The following is an 18,906-nucleotide window of genomic DNA, read 5'->3' as shown; positions in this document are numbered from 1 at the left end:
AAAAGAATCACTCAGGAATCACTACTGCCATGCAGCACAATCATCGCACGTGTAATTGGCACCGTGCCTAAACTCAACAGGGACCTACTAGTCCTCAAAGAGAAACTCCACAGTGGGGCCCAGCTCCTAATCTTCAGGCAGGTAACCTGCAAAATCACCTAAAAAGAGTTGTGCACGTGGGATGAGCTCACTAGCCCAGTAAGTGGAAAGGAAGACCACACAAGCAATCACAATACAAATGCACCTATATGTAAGCAATTCATTTTAATCTTATTAGCCTAACAACATTACTAGGTCATAGGCTATGTGCTACTCACAACCACAGTGTGCGTATGCCTCGGCTATGAGCCGCAAACCCCATCCTGCGATACCCCCATAGGGTTGTCAAAGAAGGCCCACTGTTGGTACTGGAATTTAAAATACAAGCCGATTCTCGACAAATTTAAATGACAGAAAGTAAATGGGTGACTCCACTAGAAATAAAATTAGTACGATCGGCCCTATGAATATACCACCGAGGTTACTGACTGCCCTAGCGATCAACCGTGCGTACTTCTAACTGCTACAAGAGTTTGATAATTGCAACCATATGCTTCCCCCCAATGGTCCCACAACACTTAAATCCCTGTTGGGAAGGGTCATAGCACAATGGGGTATATAAGTCCTAGCCGCATGCTTCTATATGAGCATAGTATGATTACACGTTGGCACCGTGTCCCATTCCACGAGCCACCATGCACTCATTTTTAAGCTGTTTACGGCATCTAATCTAGCATGCATATCATGTCCAAATGAGATTGCAGCATCATATACATCAAGACATAAAGAATATTCATTATAAAGCAAAAGCATAGCATGTTATGTAAATGCACATACAATGTGTGATATGATATACGTGATGACTAATCTACACACAAGTGACATGATGACATGACTAGACTAGCACATATTAAATGATGTATAAACATTCCAAAGTTAAATCAAAGTCCACTCCCCACTTACTTGTATATGTATACGGTGCTTGTACCCAGTACGTAAGAGATCCGATGTGTGGGTACGCGTATAATGAGTGTAACCTATCACAAACATAATGGTTTATCATTTTACTATTTTGAATTCAAAATCATCATGTTTGAACACTAAAATCGGGTTTAGAAACATAAATGGGGGTTACTCATCAAATTTGGACCCATTCTGAGTATTTTGGAAAGACAGGTGGGCATTAGTCAAAGATAGGCGGGCTTTGGAGCCTACCAGTCTTATACCTGTCGGTTACACTAGAGGCTTAGAAATTGAGTTCTGAGAATTCAGGTGGGCCAGAGACCCAAAGACAGATGGGTCCGAAACACCCCCCAATCTTGAAACGAAATTCTTCCATCATCTTTCTCATCTTCTCTCCTGCTTGGGGAACTTGTTTGGGGTCGATCTGGTGACTCAAATCACTCATCTAAGGTCCAATCATGTATCCTCAACTTAGATCTAAGATCAAATCAAAAGAAAAAAAAGAGATACTTACCTCTTTCTCAAGAACAACAATGAAACCCCAAATTTCACTTCTTTAGCTCAAGAACTTCAAATACTTTAGATCTTCACCAACACTCCTTCCAAATCCTTCAAAATCATTCTACACACCTTCCATTAGACTTTAGATTTGATTATCCAAGTAGGATTAGCAAGATCCAAGTGGGTTCTTTCCTAAAAATCAAAAAGAGGGTTTAAGAAGAGGGTTTTCCTAAGAATCCTTGGAATATGTACAACACCTACCTCAAGATCCCGGCGAGCTGATCATTAATCCGGGCTCAAAATACCAAGACCCAGCTCCGATGAAGCTCAACGATCGATTTCCCTTCTTCTTTCTTCTTCTTCTTCCTTTTTCCTTTCTTTTACTTTCTCTCTCTTCTTTACTCTCCCACCGACCAACTATCATTAATGAGGGAGAAGACAATAAATGTCTCCCCCTTTTTATACCTGGGCCCCCAAAATTTCTTTTAGTCATAGGTGGGTACCATCTCAGGTGGGTATTTTCAGGTGGGTATATCTCAGGTGAGTATATCTTAGGTGGGTATATCTCAAGTGGGTATTCTCAGGTGGGTTCTTTTCCAAAAATCAAAAAGAGGGTTTTCCTAAAAAAATCCTTAGAATATATACAATATCTACCTTAAATCAAAGATCCCGGTGAGATGATCAATAATCTGGGCTCAAAATACCAAGACCCAGCTCCGATGAAGCTCTACGGTCAATTTACGTTCTTCTTTCTTCTTTTTCTTCTTCCTTTTTCCTTTCTTATTTTTTCTCTCTCTTCTTTACTCTCCCACCGACCAACTATCATTAATGAGGGAGAAGACAATAAATGTCTCCCCCTTTTAATACCTGGGCCCCCAAAATATCTTTTAGTCATAGGTGGGTATTCTCATTTGTTAGTGCTTCACTTGGACTTCAATGAGAATAAACTCCCACATATAATTAAATTACATTGGCACCCACAAATACTAGTATGTACCTTTACTTATTGTACATGGCCTTGTGGTGCGTGCAAGTGCAAGGCTTGGGTGCACATATTACACTTGGTACCCATTCAGTTATGTCAAGCCCCGAGTTCAAGGTCACTCTTGCTACCATGTTCCATATGGTACTTGCATCAGTTTGCTCCGGTTCAGCCCATACATGATCAAACCAAATCAATATGGATAATTAGACCGGATTTAAAAAGTAGGATATCACACTTTTATTATAATTTATTACAGAGTTGCAAGGATAAGCAGAGGCCTTTTCCCCAGAAAATGTTGAATTCTCAACAAAGCAGATGATTGTGACGTAACAAATGTAACCAGAATTGAATCTAGAGATCCCCTCTAATGAACAAAGGAGAGAGTTAGAGATAGATCTCCCTGAGATCCCAAATCCCAACTTATCAGCCATACTCTATCTAATCGTTGCCAACAGGGTACTTGCTACTAGTTCTTTGGCACACACTATAAATGGATGGTTTTTAAAAAATGACTGGTTCAACAAACAATATAGTGGACCAATCTGCTACATTGATCTGATTAGAATATTTAAGAAATAAAAATCTATAGAGCTAGACAGTAAGATTATGATATATATATATATATATATATTTGGTAGAAAAAAAAGGTGCTCCATGGTAGTGATCATAACCTTACGTTGAAGCCACCATATGGCAAGTAGCGCTTCTGCAGGACCAATGAGCAATAGTGGGGCATGTTGACTCGAACCCACAACCAGCCGACTCAAGCGGTGATGGGGGCGCAAGGGCTTCCTTCCACTAGGCCACCAATCCAACAGTCCATAGCCATCTCATGCTCGTATTCCTTAAGGCATACATAAAAAGGACACTGGACAAGGGTTTGACATTGAAATCTGGGGGTTTACTAACTTAACAGTATCCAAATGCCTTCATATGCATAAACTCAACATACCTAGTTCATGTAAGTGCAAACTATAAAATATTTTTGTTCTTGATGGTTAATTTGGATGTGTAAGTACTATCATGTATCTGACACATTATTGATATGGTGTTAACATGGGCAAAATTCATAACATGTAGTGTCCTTGTTATGTTGCTCAAGATCATCAAACCTTTTGTGGAGATTAAATGGAGTAGAGATAGGGAAATGGCATGGGTTATGGCATTGATTTATAGATGTTTAATTTGATTTCCATAAACTTCGATGTTCTATAGGTTATACAGGAGACACTTATCATCTAGGGTGAGGATGACCCGATTTTCAGTAGCAAGCTTGCAGTGGTTGTTTCATTTATTGCTCTTTGATCCTTTTAAGCTTTAAATGTATCCATTTTTAACAAATTAGAATTTTGAAAGACAACAGGAAGTACTTGATACAGTTATTGCAGTCATCCATCCTTAGTTATCTACCTGGTGTTTATAATATCTGCTAACATGTTAGTGACTGCACACAATTACAAGGGGGGATGCAGGTGGAAAAATATGGTGCTAATGGAGATGATGTTAATGATTTGCTAATGATTATGATGATCAAGAGGATAAGCTATATGGAGGATGACCATGAGGCTTTGATTGTAAATCATGTATTGTTCATGCACTATTGTTGATTGGAGATCCATAGAAATCTCTATTTGTCATAGTCCTGAGTGGCAGAGCAGGATTCTTGTATGATCCCATTTAGTTGGGACAAGGCCTTGTTAGATGCTGAATATTTGTAAGTAAAACCCAATGAATGACATGCAGATTGATGTAATGTCAAGGTAGAGAGGATTTCAATAATGGAGATGTTGTACCCAAAAATCAGTTCAATGGAAAGACACAAACCATCTGCCCATAAAAGTTTTCTCTGTGTTTGTCAACAGTAGATTGCATTATATGCTTGTCCTGCAACTTCTCCTATGTAAGTGGTTCATCACGGAGTTTAGCACTTGGCAGTTGCAAGTGGAGGTGTCGACATGTCAATATCTAACATAGCATATGGATCTTTTAAACCATGGTCCTAAAAGTTCCAGAACAATAAGAGTAATGACCTTTTTCCTCTTCTTCTTCCTATGCTACTCAAAATATGGTAAACAAGATAAGGCTAGTTGGGGTTAGCATTATTGATTTTGTATTATTGAGATGCAAATGGGTTATAAGGGAAATGACTGCATTCATCTTAGGAAGAGGAAGAACTTGATAAAAATGGAGACAGATAAATCAAGCTACCATATAGAATTCAAATATGACCTGAATAACATGGATTAATTTAGTTCAGAGAACAAGATTGAGAGCAAGGAAAAACATTGTTGTAATTAAAAAAAAAAAAAAAAACCTTCAAGAAGAACCATTGATTCAATGAAAGAACTGAGGTATATGTAAACCAGAAAATGACAAAGTACATTGATGGAAAGAAACCCAATTTAATCGTGTAGATAAAATCCCCGAATTAGTAACTTAAACGAAAAGAAAAAATGGCACCCAACAAGGACTGGATCGTCTAGACTAGGTAATCATATTGGTAAAATGAAAACTCAGATATAAATTATTCAGAGAATAGAGAATAAACTTTGCAAATGCATACTAATCACACCAGGAAGTATTTGATTCAAGGCTTGATAACCATGTCCTATTGGTGTAGAACTATCCCCAGTGCTAAACAAATAACTCAGGGGATAATTTTTTACCAAATGGACAAGGATCTATGTAAAATTACGGTGGGGGAGGTAGAAAATCATTCAAAATCAGTTCAATGTAAGCTCAGGGAAATGCTAAATACCACCTGCTAGGAAAATGGAAATGCCAGGTGTCTTCAATCCTTACTGGCAAGCAGAAGGCTATGACATGATTTGATGATGCTCCTCACGCGGTTGTTTTGTCTCCCAAGTTCACGCTCACTAGAATCCTAGGTGCTAATGGCATCTTGAGATTGATAGGTCGTTAACAGTTAGAGACTAGTGTTTATTTATGAAAATATATGGATAACATACAACATGGTAAAAGCTTAAAGTCGTAAAATTCTTTAAGTTTAGGAATAAGAACAAGGATATGGCCAGTTTGAAAATTATTGGATTGAAAAATAGTAGCAATCCATATAACAAGGACAAACAAATCTTTCCCTTTTCTGACAATTATCTTAAATTTCCCTTCCTAGAAAGTGGTGCACATTTTAGTGAATCTGAAACTGTTCATGGATGGGGCTTCCCAAGGAAAAATAATACCAAAAAATGATTATGATTGGAAAAGCTTATCCATCCCTCAATGAGTTAGTCCAAGGAAAAAAAAAAAAAGCATTGATCGGACTAGAAACAGTGGCAATAGAGATGGATTTGCGCCTGTTGATCTCCAAAGAAGGTCAATAAATTGAATCAGTCCAACTCTGTATGCCAAGGAAAGTACATGAAAAAGTGACGCATAGATAGTACATGAAAGTATTGACACAAGAAAATAAGAATATCAAAATAGAGGAAACAAGTTCCAATTAAACAGTAGGCATTTTCTTTCTTGGGTCAAAAGACAAATCAAAAGAATAAATACCAGAAAAACTAAGAAATAACACTCCACTATCCTTTTCTACCAGTTCCTTTTAGATGATTGAAGCACGAATATAGATCCCCCAAAGGAGAAACTAATTAGTCTTTTGGCCCTCATACAAGGAAAAAACTTGAAGTATACAAGTCAATTTAGTCACAAGTCAACTGAAATTCTTAAGTAAATGCTAAATGAAAGCATTCCCTCTCTTTTTCTATCTAATATTGTCAAAAGAGAAACAAGAAAATAAAATTGTTGGATGTAACATCATGACCCATCAATAAACAGAAGTCGTCCAAGAAATATGCTAAACTCAACTGCAAATATCAGGTCATTTGGTACCCTACTGTTCGAAAGAGAGGAGACCATCCATGAATTAGCTCGATACAAGGCAGAGGGGGAGGAGGAACATAGAAAAGGACGGGGAGGGGGCAATAGGCAAGCAGAATAGAAGAAAGCAATACAGAGACATTATAACTAAAATTAACTTGAATTGCTGCATTGGCATGCCAAAAAGGAGCATAGAAACTTTGTTCAGTAAGTGGACATCCATTTTACAACACTATTAGATGTTAATGCACTGTTTTCTTCACAACTTCTATCCAACCATCATGAAATCACTATTAAATCTCAGTACAAGACTTCTGGTTCTAATGTTTAACTCGATAAAGACATGAAATGAAGGTCAGACTGCAAGAAACAAGGAGCAGTAAATGTGAATTACAAAGACATTCAAATTGAAACAAGGACTAGGAAGGTCGCATTTATTCTTTCTGGAAGGGCTTGAATCAAGTAAAGGGTAAGTCAGAGGAAAATTGAAAACAGATTTGACAATAAAAGTGCAACAATTAAGATTTTAGCTTGACTGTGCCTAATGGACGAAATCTGTTTCCATCAATGTTAATATTCTGAACTCTACAATGTTTTGAACTCAAGGACCTCTTTTTCTCTGTTTTTCCTATTTTGCAGATGGTCCATGATAGATGCTCATCTCCCTTGTAGAATTGAAAATGAGATAAAGAATCACTGGAACACCTATATCAGGAATAAGGTAAAGAAGATGGGAATTGATCTTGTCACTCACCAGCCAATCGCCACTTCAACTGATCAATAAGTACAACGCCCATCACTATCATCACTACCACCACCACCACTAGAACTGAAACAATAATTTGTTGTTTCTGCCATTTTTTAAGCAGACCAGAACAGTGTAAATGAGACATCTTTAGAGTCAGTCGTTAATGAGATAAAAGAACAAGAAAACAACATTATGAACATTACACTAGTAAAATGGTCTATGCAGATGGACTCGACTAGTACCATCCAATATTGGGAGGATCTACAAAAGAATCAACGACTTGCTATGATACTAAGATATGGAATATCAATATAATTAAAAGAAAAAAAAAAAAGTAGGGAAAAAACAAAGTATTACTGTTCAAATCTATTTGCATTGGTTGATTGAGCAATTCGGTATTTGCATTAACCTAACAGATTTTTATGATAATTTTTTTTCAATGTTAGTGAAAAATAAGAAATTGAAAAATTACTATAATAATTTAACAATAACATGTAACCCGAGCCAATGGTGAGCCCTTTTGTTAGAAAGATTCTGTGTCATTGACCTCAGATAAGATTTTTTATGTCTCCCTTTTGTTGAAGAGCACTCTCTTGGATCTAAATAAAAATGACAATCCCAATTCAAAGGTATGCCAATGCCACAATTTGATCCCAAAAGTTGAAAGTAAAATAACCAATAGCTGGTTCCAATTTCAACACCTCCTCTAAACCTTCACTCAAAACTTTAAGTACAACATCAAACATCTCTTGGTAAAGATATCCTTCAGTGGCTATCCGGTTAGCAATGTCACGGGTAGGGGTTGTTCTTCAGATGAGCCCTTAACACGTCTAGTCCCACTGCTATCATATAGGGCAGATTTAGATTATCCAGGAAAAATATAGTGTTAGGGAATCTGGGATCTATTAGTTTTCACACTTTAAGTATGTACTTACAGAGTAAGCATTTTTGCTCGAACATCTTGCAATCACAAGTAGTAATTTCAACCTCTTGGTTGTCTAGCATATAGTGCACATTATTCTGTTGATCCATATTCATCGAAAACACCTTGTACCTCTTAACTGAGATTTCTCAATTACACCACTTGCACTCAAGACCAAAGCATGCATACCACTCCTCCGTGAAAACCCTGAACTCCTTTACCGTATAAACATTTTTGGATTTCTTTTCAATTTTATGGGATAGACGACAAGAAAGTGTTGACGTGATGCAGCCGATGTCTACCTTGGCTCCCCCCCCCCCCCGGGTCTTTTCTTAATAGCCTCTTCATATTGGCATAAATTCATTGATTGGGGTGGAAGGTGTGAAAAAACCTTTAAAGTAATTGTTTATTGGTTGTGCCATGCTTATACTTATAAAAAAAGTATCAACAATAATAACATGACACACAATGCTTCCGTATTTTGTATTACCTCCTCAACCACTTATACTCCTTTAAATTATACCTCTAATGAAGGTGTTGAGGTGATGCAACTGGCGTCTACTATGGCTTTTTTTTTCCCCCTTCTTTTCTTAATAGCCTCTTCATATTGGCACAAATTCATTGATTGGGGTGGAAGGTGTGAACAAACCTTTAAAGTAATTGTTTATTGGCTGTGTTATGCTTATACCTGTAAAAAAAGTATCAACAATAATAACATGACACACAATGCTTCCGTATTTTGTACTACCTCCTCAACCATTTATACTCCTTTAAATTATACCTCTAAATCATACTAAGCCATCTCTCCTCAAATTCAGATAGTTATTTTGAATCATTAATGCAGCTTTTATTCACTACTTTCAAATCTGGATATTTCATGAATAAAGGCATCATGTGAATGATCCAATGCTTCTCCGAATGCCATCCATATAGCTGATGGACAGTAGATGAAAATACATGTTGAATAGCTCTTATCACCCCTGGATCTTCGTTAATGAAAATTCCATTCGATGAATGTTGTGTATTGCTTGAAGCCACCTCTTAAATAGCCATATGAATGATTCATTTGTTTCATTGACGATTAAGCTACAATTGAACAATATACACTGCATGTGATGATTAACACTAGTAAATGGAGCAAATGGAAACTTGTACTTATTTTTATTGTACGTTTTGTCGACCCGTACTTCAACACAATTGTGGACCAGTGCGAGTCGCGAGTACATGTCTTGGTCTTTGATTTCTTTTTGCATAATGGTTTTTTGTTAAAGAACCAACAACTATGCATCCTAGAGGGCTCCCTTAATAAAAACATAAAAGCAGAGCCGCATGGCGGAGGATTAAACACAATTATATCACCCAACCTCTTATATTGTTCTTGTGCACGACTATCTATCCAAAAAATTTCTATCAACTGTTGCTCTTCTTTGACATGAATTGCATAGAAGAACCCTATATCTAAAGCATGTTTTTTGTCTAAATAATTGATGGCTTGTTAACAAACCGCTATAGACTTTCTATGCTTGAACCTAAACATATTCTTGCAACGGTCCTCAGTTATACCAACGTGTTGCTTTCCACTGATTAATTTTTTTAGAATTGTCGTTATTATGGACTCTTTAACCCCACACCTCTACAGGTATTCCATTAGTTGAATTGTACTTCTAGTAACTTTCTGGTGTGACCGAAGCCTAAAAACATCATTTAGATTAATTGTTGGATGGTTGTGCTCTGTGTCACAAAGATCCACCACCCATTTTCCATTCCTGGACTTGATCCTCGTTATAGGTTCAAATTTGATTTTCTTTGTTGCACGAGGCATATAATTTAATCCCCTCTGCCACTTGTCATTACAAATTTTTCACCTTGGTTTGCACAAACAAATGACCTAACAAGGACACAATTAGCAACTCTTGAGTGCTGCACCCTATATTTTTCATATTGAAAAGCCGATTTGATTTGCATAGTTGTTATAGTGGTTATAAACATCATCCTTAGTCTCGAATTTCTTGCTAAGAAATGGTTCTAATTCATGAATGGAGAAAGTTCTCAATTGTCGGATCTGGTCATCCCCTTCCAAGCTGAAATTGACGGCTTGATCCTTGGTAACCTCCTCATCAGTAGACCCAAAAGATATGCTACTATACCCATTATCATCACTTTGAAAAGAATTATTTTCTTCTTCTTCAATACTAGAATTATCGTCATGCACACCATTTTGTTCTTCGTTGTATGTGCTATGATTCTCCCTTCCCATCAATCAATTCATCACTCACCCCAAATATATTATGGTCCATTCGATTGTTTTCCAAATCAATAACTGCATATTCATCTGAAACATGAGTATTACTACTTGGTAAAGAAACATGACCTGCTAAGGACTGCTCCTGTAACCAATTCCTTTCCATTTACCAGAAAATGAGTTACACTGCAGAATCCTGTAATAAAGATGACTAAAAGATTTAAGAGTGCAAAAATGGCATTAATTAATTTTGTAAATTCATGAGCTTAATAATTTAACTACTAGTTTGGTTGTCAAAGAAATTTGATTCAAAGTAATTGAACACTGCTAATCTTTACTAAAAACAACAATAGCCTCTCCAACCCTAGCACCAACACCTTAACTTTATTTTATCAAACTACTCACATTTCTACCTATATCATCACATGTATTCATGATTAAAATAAAAAGTAAATAAATACATAAGATATAGGAAAAATCATTGTAATGTTAGACTCAACCATTAATTGATAAGCCCAAAATAACTTGAAAACTGAGTAAAAATAAACCCCATATTCACTGAGAGGTCTCGATGGCTGTTATCTATTTCCCCTCCTTATAATAATAAAAAAACTAAACAAAACTATCTTTTTTTTGGAAAGAAATTGCTACCTTGTCGTCTGGAGTCTACGACATTTCACCACCTTTGTGCCTAGGAGTAGGAGTGCACATAAGGATGTCAAATCGGAACTGAAATTGAAAATCGAAACTTGTTTTGGACCAAATATCCAAAACTAAACCAAACCAAATAGAATATGATTACAATCCAGATATAGGGAATAGAACCGAGCTGAGATTTGGTTACTTCCTGATTCCAGTATAGAACGGAAGATTAGAACCAAAATTGAAACGAATTTGGGTATCAATACATTATAGTATTTTAATATAGTTTTAACACTAATATATATTATGACATATTAATACATTTAATACTAATATTTGATAATATATCTGAATAATTATAATGTGCAGTTTTTCAGATTTTATAATACTACTATATTATAGTAGATATATATTATAAATTGAATACATAGACCAGATCCAAATCACGTAGGAACCAAATAGGAATCAAAGCCATATCGAAACTGGACAGGTTAAATACGAGTATTGAGTTCTAAAGAGACTTGGTCCGATTCTAAATCACACCAAAATTCCTTATAATTAAATCAAAACCGGACCAAATACCTGGTTCCGGACCGATTTACACACCCAGGCGCACGACGGTAGAGATCTTTGTCCCTAAATCTCTATCGTCAACCTCTCGCCCATCGTAACTTATAGCAACGAGCACTTGAAACAGAGAGCTCTACGAACAAACCCTAGAAACACAGAGCTTTAGAGAGAGCGAAATGGGAAAGAAGAAGGCTGAACAAACGGGCACTGCCCCAAAGTCCAAAGAGGGGAAGAAGGAGAGACTCTCCATCTCAGCCATGCTCGCAGGCATGGATGAGAAATCCAATAAACCCAATAAGAGCTCTTCGTCTGCCATCGCAAAACCCAAATCAGCCCCAAAGCTCTCTTCCTACACAGACGGAGTTGATCTCCCTCCCTCAGATGACGAAGACGAAATCGATGGCTTCACATCAGAAGAAGCCGAAGCAGAAGCCAAGAAGAGAGCCCTTAAGCAGAGACTCGATTCAAAGCCCCTTGAAATCTCTGTATCCGAGAAAGAACTAAAGAAACGAGAGAAGAAGGATATGATCGCTTCACATGTCGCTGAACAAGCTCGCGTAGAAGCCCTTAGAGATGATCATGATGCCTTTACTGTTGTAATCGGTAGCCGGACTTCGGTCCTTGATGGTGAAGATTCTGCAGATGCTAATGTCAAGGATATCACGGTTGAGAATTTCTCTGTGTCGGCGAGAGGGAAAGAGTTGTTGAAGAATGCTTCGGTGAAGATTTCTCATGGCAAGAGGTACGGTTTGGTTGGACCTAATGGGAAGGGGAAGTCGACCCTTTTGAAGCTTCTTGCTTGGAGGAAGATTCCGGTACCAAAGAACATAGATGTGCTTTTAGTCGAACAGGAGGTGGTTGGTGATGAGAGGACAGCTCTTGAAGCTGTGGTTTCCGCGAATGAAGAGCTTGTGAAGCTTCGTCAGGAGGTTGCAGCTCTACAGAGTGGCGCTTCTGCTGAAGAAGAAGACGGTGATGAAGATGCAGGTGAGAAGCTTGCAGATTTGTATGAGAGGTTGCAGTTGATGGGTTCTGATGCAGCAGAGGCTCAGGCTTCAAAGATTCTTGCTGGTTTGGGTTTCACTAAGGCGATGCAGGGGAGGCCTACCAAGTCCTTTAGTGGTGGGTGGAGGATGAGAATCTCATTGGCTAGAGCTTTGTTTGTGCAGCCAACCCTTCTGTTGCTTGATGAACCCACAAACCATCTTGATCTCAGGGCTGTTCTGTGGTTAGAGGAGTACTTGTGTAGGTGGAAGAAGACTCTTGTTGTGGTCTCACATGATAGGGATTTCCTCAACACTGTCTGCAGTGATATCATTCATCTACATGATATGAAACTCCACTTCTATCGAGGGAATTTCGATGAATTTGAATCTGGGTATGACCAACGCCGCAAGGAGATGAACAAGAAGTTTGAGATCTATGAGAAGCAAGTTAAGGCGGCGAAGAGGTCTGGGAATCGGGTTCAGCAGGAGAAGGTTAAGGATAGAGCTAAGTTTGCTGCGGCAAAGGAAGCATCAAAGAATAAGTCAAAGGGGAAGGTTGATGAAGATGAGGCCCCGCCTGAGGTTCCTCAGAAATGGAGGGATTACAGTGTGGAGTTCCACTTCCCTGAGCCGACTGAGCTCACCCCACCTCTCTTGCAGCTCATTGAAGTCAGTTTTAGCTATCCAAGTAGGGAGGATTTTAGGCTTTCTAATGTTGATGTTGGTATTGATATGGGAACTCGTGTAGCCATTGTTGGGCCTAATGGAGCTGGGAAATCAACCCTGCTCAATCTCTTAGCAGGGGATTTGGTTCCAACTGAGGGAGAAGTAAGGAGAAGTCAGAAGCTGAGGATTGGGAGATATTCACAGCACTTTGTGGATCTATTGACTATGGATGAGACCCCGGTTCAATATCTTCTCCGGCTTCATCCAGATCAAGAAGGGTTAAGCAAACAAGAGGCTGTTCGTGCAAAGCTTGGAAAATTTGGGCTTCCTAGCCATAACCACCTTACTCCGATTGCGAAACTATCAGGAGGGCAGAAATCTCGAGTTGTTTTTACTTCGATTTCCATGTCAAGGCCTCACATTTTGTTATTGGATGAGCCCACAAATCATTTGGATATGCAAAGCATTGATGCTTTGGCAGATGCACTGGATGAGTTTACTGGTGGAGTAGTATTGGTCAGTCACGATTCTAGGCTAATATCGAGGGTATGCGATGATGAAGAGAAGAGTGAGATCTGGGTTGTAGAAGATGGGACTGCGAGAACTTTTCCAGGGACATTTGACGACTACAAGGAGGAGCTACTGAAAGAGATCAAGGCAGAGGTCGACGAGTGAATCCAGCTTTCAAGACTTTAGGTATTCATTGTCTCAATCATATAATAAGATTTTTCATCCGATTTTGTCTTTTGCATTTGGCTAATATTAGTGAGTCTTTTTCAAAACTGTGATCCTTGTGTGATATTAGAGGCTTTTGCTTTGGTCTCGAGGAAATTTACAATATAGAGCCCAAAAATTGTGTTTTTGGGTTTATCTAGTCACATAAGAATATTCCTAATAATGAATCTGTATCCTGTTATGTGATTTCTCTTGTTGAAATTCAGTATGTGTGATTGTGTTTTATTTCTCGGATTTGATGCCACATTTGATGAAGTTGGTTGCAGTTTGAATCCCTTGGTGGATTTAGCATACATTAAAGGGTTAAGGTAATGCAGCCAACTATCCAAAATTCTCAATTGAGAAATAAATGGGTTTCAAGCCTCTGGACAGGCCCAAAAGCAGTGTAGTAAATGGAAAAGGACTGCACCTCGCAATATACAGAAGTTTGCCAAGAAAATAGTCTGAACTAAGAAAATAGTATGCAGAATTATATATTTTGGAAGATATACATATATATACAACTGAACCAAGTAGAGAGATATATGTGTATATATATACATATATATATACATATATACATATATACATATATATACACATACATATACATATACATATATATATATACATATATATACATATATATATACATATATATATATATACATATATATATATATACATATATATATATATATATCATACTATTATATAAGTGTATGTAAGGATGTGAATTGACCCTGAAACCGTTTACCGAAATCAAACTGAAGCGTTTACACGGAAACCATGAAACTGTTTATTAAATAGTTTGGTTTTGATTCTAAAATTGTAACCGTGATTCAGTTAATTTTTAAAGTGTATTAGGATGGCAATGCTTTTATTATTTTAATTTTTGTTTCATTTATATCAAATATTGTACCGTTGTTTCAACTGATCACTGATTTGGGACATTCTTGAGCAAAAAAACATCCCAACTGACTATGGATTTGGGATATTTTGAACATTGCGCTTTCATAGCATAATTTTTCCGAATGGCTTCAGAGATTGGTTTCTCCCGATTAGATTAGTATTTTAAATACTTGGTCTAGATAAGAGTTCTTACTTATAGCTTACTTGAATACTACAAGGAAGATTTGTCTCCCTCATCTTTTTTCTGTAATTTGGGATAATATATTGTTATATAATTCACAGGGCAAGGTTTATGTACTCCATTTTGGATGTCCTTTTATTTTACATATATGAGCACAAATGAGAAGGGAACTGCCTTCATCTTTTGACTGCTCTTGAATAGGCTGCAGTAGGGCTTTCTTAGGCCTGGCTAACTAATTCTAATTATATTGTGGTCCATGTATAAGGGCAACCTCATTTATTGCTTTTTGAAAGAATAACCAAAAGTCATGACCAAGGCTTTAGACTGTTGAATCGAGGCATTGGTCATCCTTCGACAAATCTGTTTAGTTGGACCTGCCATCATGCACCTTTAACATTATATTCCCCTAACTAAAGTTGCAAAATTGCTTGTCTTTTTAAACTCCTAATATTCTTAAATGTCTATGCATGCTGTCAGTTTTCTTTCTGAAGGAATCATTCTGAAATTAAAATCATTGCAAGTCCTTGGGAAATTTATAGGTGTGTTGATAAATTTGACTTCTGCTCTGTTTTTGAACATGTCTTGTAACATGCTTTTTCCACACCCTTTTTTCTAGATTTTTTACTATTTATGTTCCCTTGGGCTGGTTATGTTCAAGTTTTTATTGGTCAACTAGAGTTCATTAGTGGAAGTTCTTAAAGTAATTTTCTTAATTAAATTATAGATTTTTAAGCCATCTAACACATAAAATTCTATATAGCTGCATCACAGTTTTTAAGGTGCTGCTAAGGCGTCGTCTTACCAACGTCTTGGCATTGGTGCGGTTTAGAGATGGTAAGGCAGTGCTCCGCCTTATGTGAAGTGGTGCCTTATGGGTTTTTTTTTTTTTTTTAACATATTTTAAAATTACTTGATGAAGATTCCAAATATAAATTTTTATTGGTAGGTGTATGGTTTTGTTAACACTGGAGATGTATGGGATCAACTTTACTCCACAAAAAATAACCAAAACAAACAAAACAAAAACACGATTCACAAACAGGGTTTGGATTTTGTCAAGGGTTTTAACAAAGGGCTTTGAGAAGGAATCAAGGAACAAGGAAGAAGCGCTAATCCAGGCGACCATTTTGCTCCGACAGCGGTGAACTTCATTCTTCTTTGACAGGAGTAGAAATATAGTGGATGACCTTAGGGCTTAGGCACTCATTTTGGCATCATAAAGGTAAGTATAATAAATACTTGTATTTTTTATGTCTTCGTTTCTTTATATTTATAATTTTGTTTCATAATTATGTATTTATATTATATGTTAATATGTTATGATGATTGATGAAGATGAACTTAGTTTATTCATTTTATTGATTTGTTTTCTTGATGAATATCTTACATTGGTATGAATATGAACTTTTAATATTTATTTAATATATGAGTACTATGATTCAACTAGGATTTGAGCCAAATAGATTGGTTTTATAAAAAAATTACTTAGAAACGTTTTAGTCGATAAGGCAACGCTTTATGTCTGCCTTATCGTTAAGGCGCTCCGAAAGACCTTCAAACGCTTCCGTCGCCTTACCGACTTGAGCCAAATAGATTGGTTTTATAAAAAAATTACATAGGAACGCTTTAGTCGATAAGGCAACGCTTTATGTCCGCCTTATTGCTAAGGCGCTCCGAAAGACCCTCAAACGCCTCCGTCGCCTTACCACCTTAAAAACTATGAGCTGCATTCAGGGAATCTTGTTTTAAACTATGCATACCATGGTAAAAGTAGTTGGTTACCAGATGGGAGTTATACAGCCAATCATTTTTTTCTTTAAATATCCCTAATATCGTTATTGTTGCTTCTCATTACCAGCCATTTATGGTTGTGCAAGTTTGATGGAACTATTTACCCTGAATCAATATGTCCATGTAGAAGTAGGACCAACCAAAATTCCATATTTGGTTTTATCACGTTACATGAAGGAATATTTGCATTGTTGTGCAGCTGATCATACAACACTAATTGGCATTTTTTGTCTCATCTTTATAAAACTACATCAGAGTGTGCAATCTCTGAGGCTACTATATGTGTTTTCTAATCAGTCTTTCCTGTTCTAATGTTTATAACTATATTTCAGGTGTGGAAGCTGGGAAAAAGGCTACAGGAGAAGTTAGCACTTCAGAAGAGGGTTTTGGCTGTACCAAATGAGGTTAGGTAATTTATCACCTACCTTTGTTATAGTAAACAAAAATTCAAATGCTTTGCTAGTAGTTGGAGGGGAGGGGGAGGGGGGGGGGGGTGGGGTGGGGTGGGGTGGGGTGGGGTGGAATCTGTTTTTCAAATATTTTGTTGATTACACCAAATGTCTGTTCATCTTTTGGAGAAAGCCTATTTACATAGAATTCAGGAAATGCAAAATAGTGCCAAGTGTTTGAGAATGGTCATCTAACACTGTTGCATGGTTATTATGATCATGTTGGGTTTGTCTTGGCTGGTCGCTAGCATAATTTATCTGAAATTAGACTTGAACTTTGCTCTTGTAAGTGCGTTTTGAATGATATCAGCTTATATCTGGGAAGAAAGATGCTAATTCATTTCTACGGAAGATGTGAAACCCAAGGGGGCAGCTGAGTTGGCAAGGGACCCTTGCCTCAGGAAGCATGTGGTTTTGAGTTCGACTCTTCTTAGCTCCTTGGGGCTAGTATGGGCCCGTGAGACTAGTCAGGCCAAAGGCCTGGATACCCGTCATCAGCCGAAAAAGAAAAAAGGGGTGGGGGCGGGTGAGAATTCCGAAGGAGTTCTTTCAGAGTCGGGAAATTCCTGGATACTTGACCATTGCATAATGAAAGAGTTAGTAGCATCACAATTCACAAGCACATGGCCAAAGTCTCGTAGTCTTGGTTCTCTCTGAGCACAATCACCTCCCCCCCCCCTCCCTTTTCTCCCTTTTTCATCCAGCTGCTTCACTATTTTAAAATCCCCTCCTAGGATTCATAAATTCATGCTTCTAGTGCCTGATGCTCAGTTGCTCATCCTAGGAAGCCAGGGTCCTATGGTTATTGAGGTCCAACAGTAACAATAGATGATGGAAGTGTTCTCCTGATGAACAAATTTTATCCATTTGGTCCTTGGGAAGTTGGTTTATGATTCTTTGTTGTTGTTTGTGTTCTCAGCAGCAAAGAACCTATTGAATCATTAACACTTGGAGAGAGAGCAGATCGTTGCCATGCTCATGAACAAGTTTGTCTCTGATACCCTTGGCCACATCACATAAAAAATTCATACCATGTGGTCTTCATCTGTGTATAGAAATGTTTTCAGCTAATTGTTTTTGTTTTTGTGTGGCAGATTGAAATGATTTACTAGATTATTGTACACATGGCAGCAAATGATAGAGCACTCATTACTGAAGGCAGTTCTGGTTCGCCCTGAAGCATCAAAGTTTTCACTAGGGAGTGTATTGTTGACATGATATATGAATAATCTCTGTATAAGGAACCATTTTTCATGGCTTGTCCTTAAGGTCATAGGGAAAGCTCCAATCAATGGGTTTAGGTTTGTATTAACCTAGAATCATGAAATGTTGGGGTTTCTAATTGCATAGTGGTTGATGTTTCTGTTTAGTGCTTTGTTCATAAAACGGGAATAGTTTCAAATCTGTACTGAAAAAGCACCTTAAGTTGTTCTGGGGGGCAAGTAGAGGATTGAGTTTTGAGTTGTCATTTATGTAACTTTAATCTTTGAATATTGCTCATCGGCTTGGATTGTTTTATTTAAAGTTTGACCGACTGCCTCTGTTAACACACTTGTTTATTTTACCATTTTCTTTTCACATCTTAATATTTTTTGGTGGGCGTCGCCTTATCCGTTCACTCAGTCTCACATTATGATCATTTATTAACTTAATTTGTTATATATGATTTTGCCCGATTAGATCTCTAAAGAGGGTGTCTGCATGTCTGGTTTTGCGGGAAGAAAGCACTTTCCATGCTTCTACAGTTAAAATTTT

General features: G+C 37.4%; 1 protein-coding gene across 4 annotated transcripts; it reads left to right on the top strand.

Moving 5' to 3' along the window:
* Window positions 1-11,492: 11,492 nt before the first annotated feature.
* Window positions 11,493-18,698, top strand: LOC122067435 (ABC transporter F family member 4-like). 4 transcript variants are annotated; one of them, XM_042631288.1, is made up of 4 exons: window positions 11,493-13,800; window positions 17,035-17,111; window positions 18,074-18,137; window positions 18,246-18,698. In XM_042631288.1, exon 1 carries the CDS (start codon window positions 11,629-11,631, stop codon window positions 13,777-13,779), a length of 2,151 nt encoding a protein of 716 aa, XP_042487222.1. In that variant the 5' UTR covers window positions 11,493-11,628; the 3' UTR covers window positions 13,780-13,800; window positions 17,035-17,111; window positions 18,074-18,137; window positions 18,246-18,698. The 4 variants fall into 4 exon arrangements, with proteins under 4 accessions (XP_042487222.1, XP_042487223.1, XP_042487221.1 ...); XM_042631287.1 differs by having other exon boundaries at window positions 11,494-13,800; window positions 17,035-17,106; window positions 18,071-18,137; XM_042631286.1 differs by having other exon boundaries at window positions 11,494-13,800; window positions 18,071-18,137.
* The last annotated feature ends 208 nt before the right edge of the window (window positions 18,699-18,906 follow it).

This window comes from Macadamia integrifolia, unplaced genomic scaffold, assembly GCF_013358625.1.
Source record: "Macadamia integrifolia cultivar HAES 741 unplaced genomic scaffold, SCU_Mint_v3 scaffold2901, whole genome shotgun sequence".
Lineage (NCBI taxonomy): Eukaryota > Viridiplantae > Streptophyta > Magnoliopsida > Proteales > Proteaceae > Macadamia > Macadamia integrifolia.
Note: the sequence above shows the minus strand (reverse complement) of the source record. Positions and strands in the feature narration are given on the sequence as shown.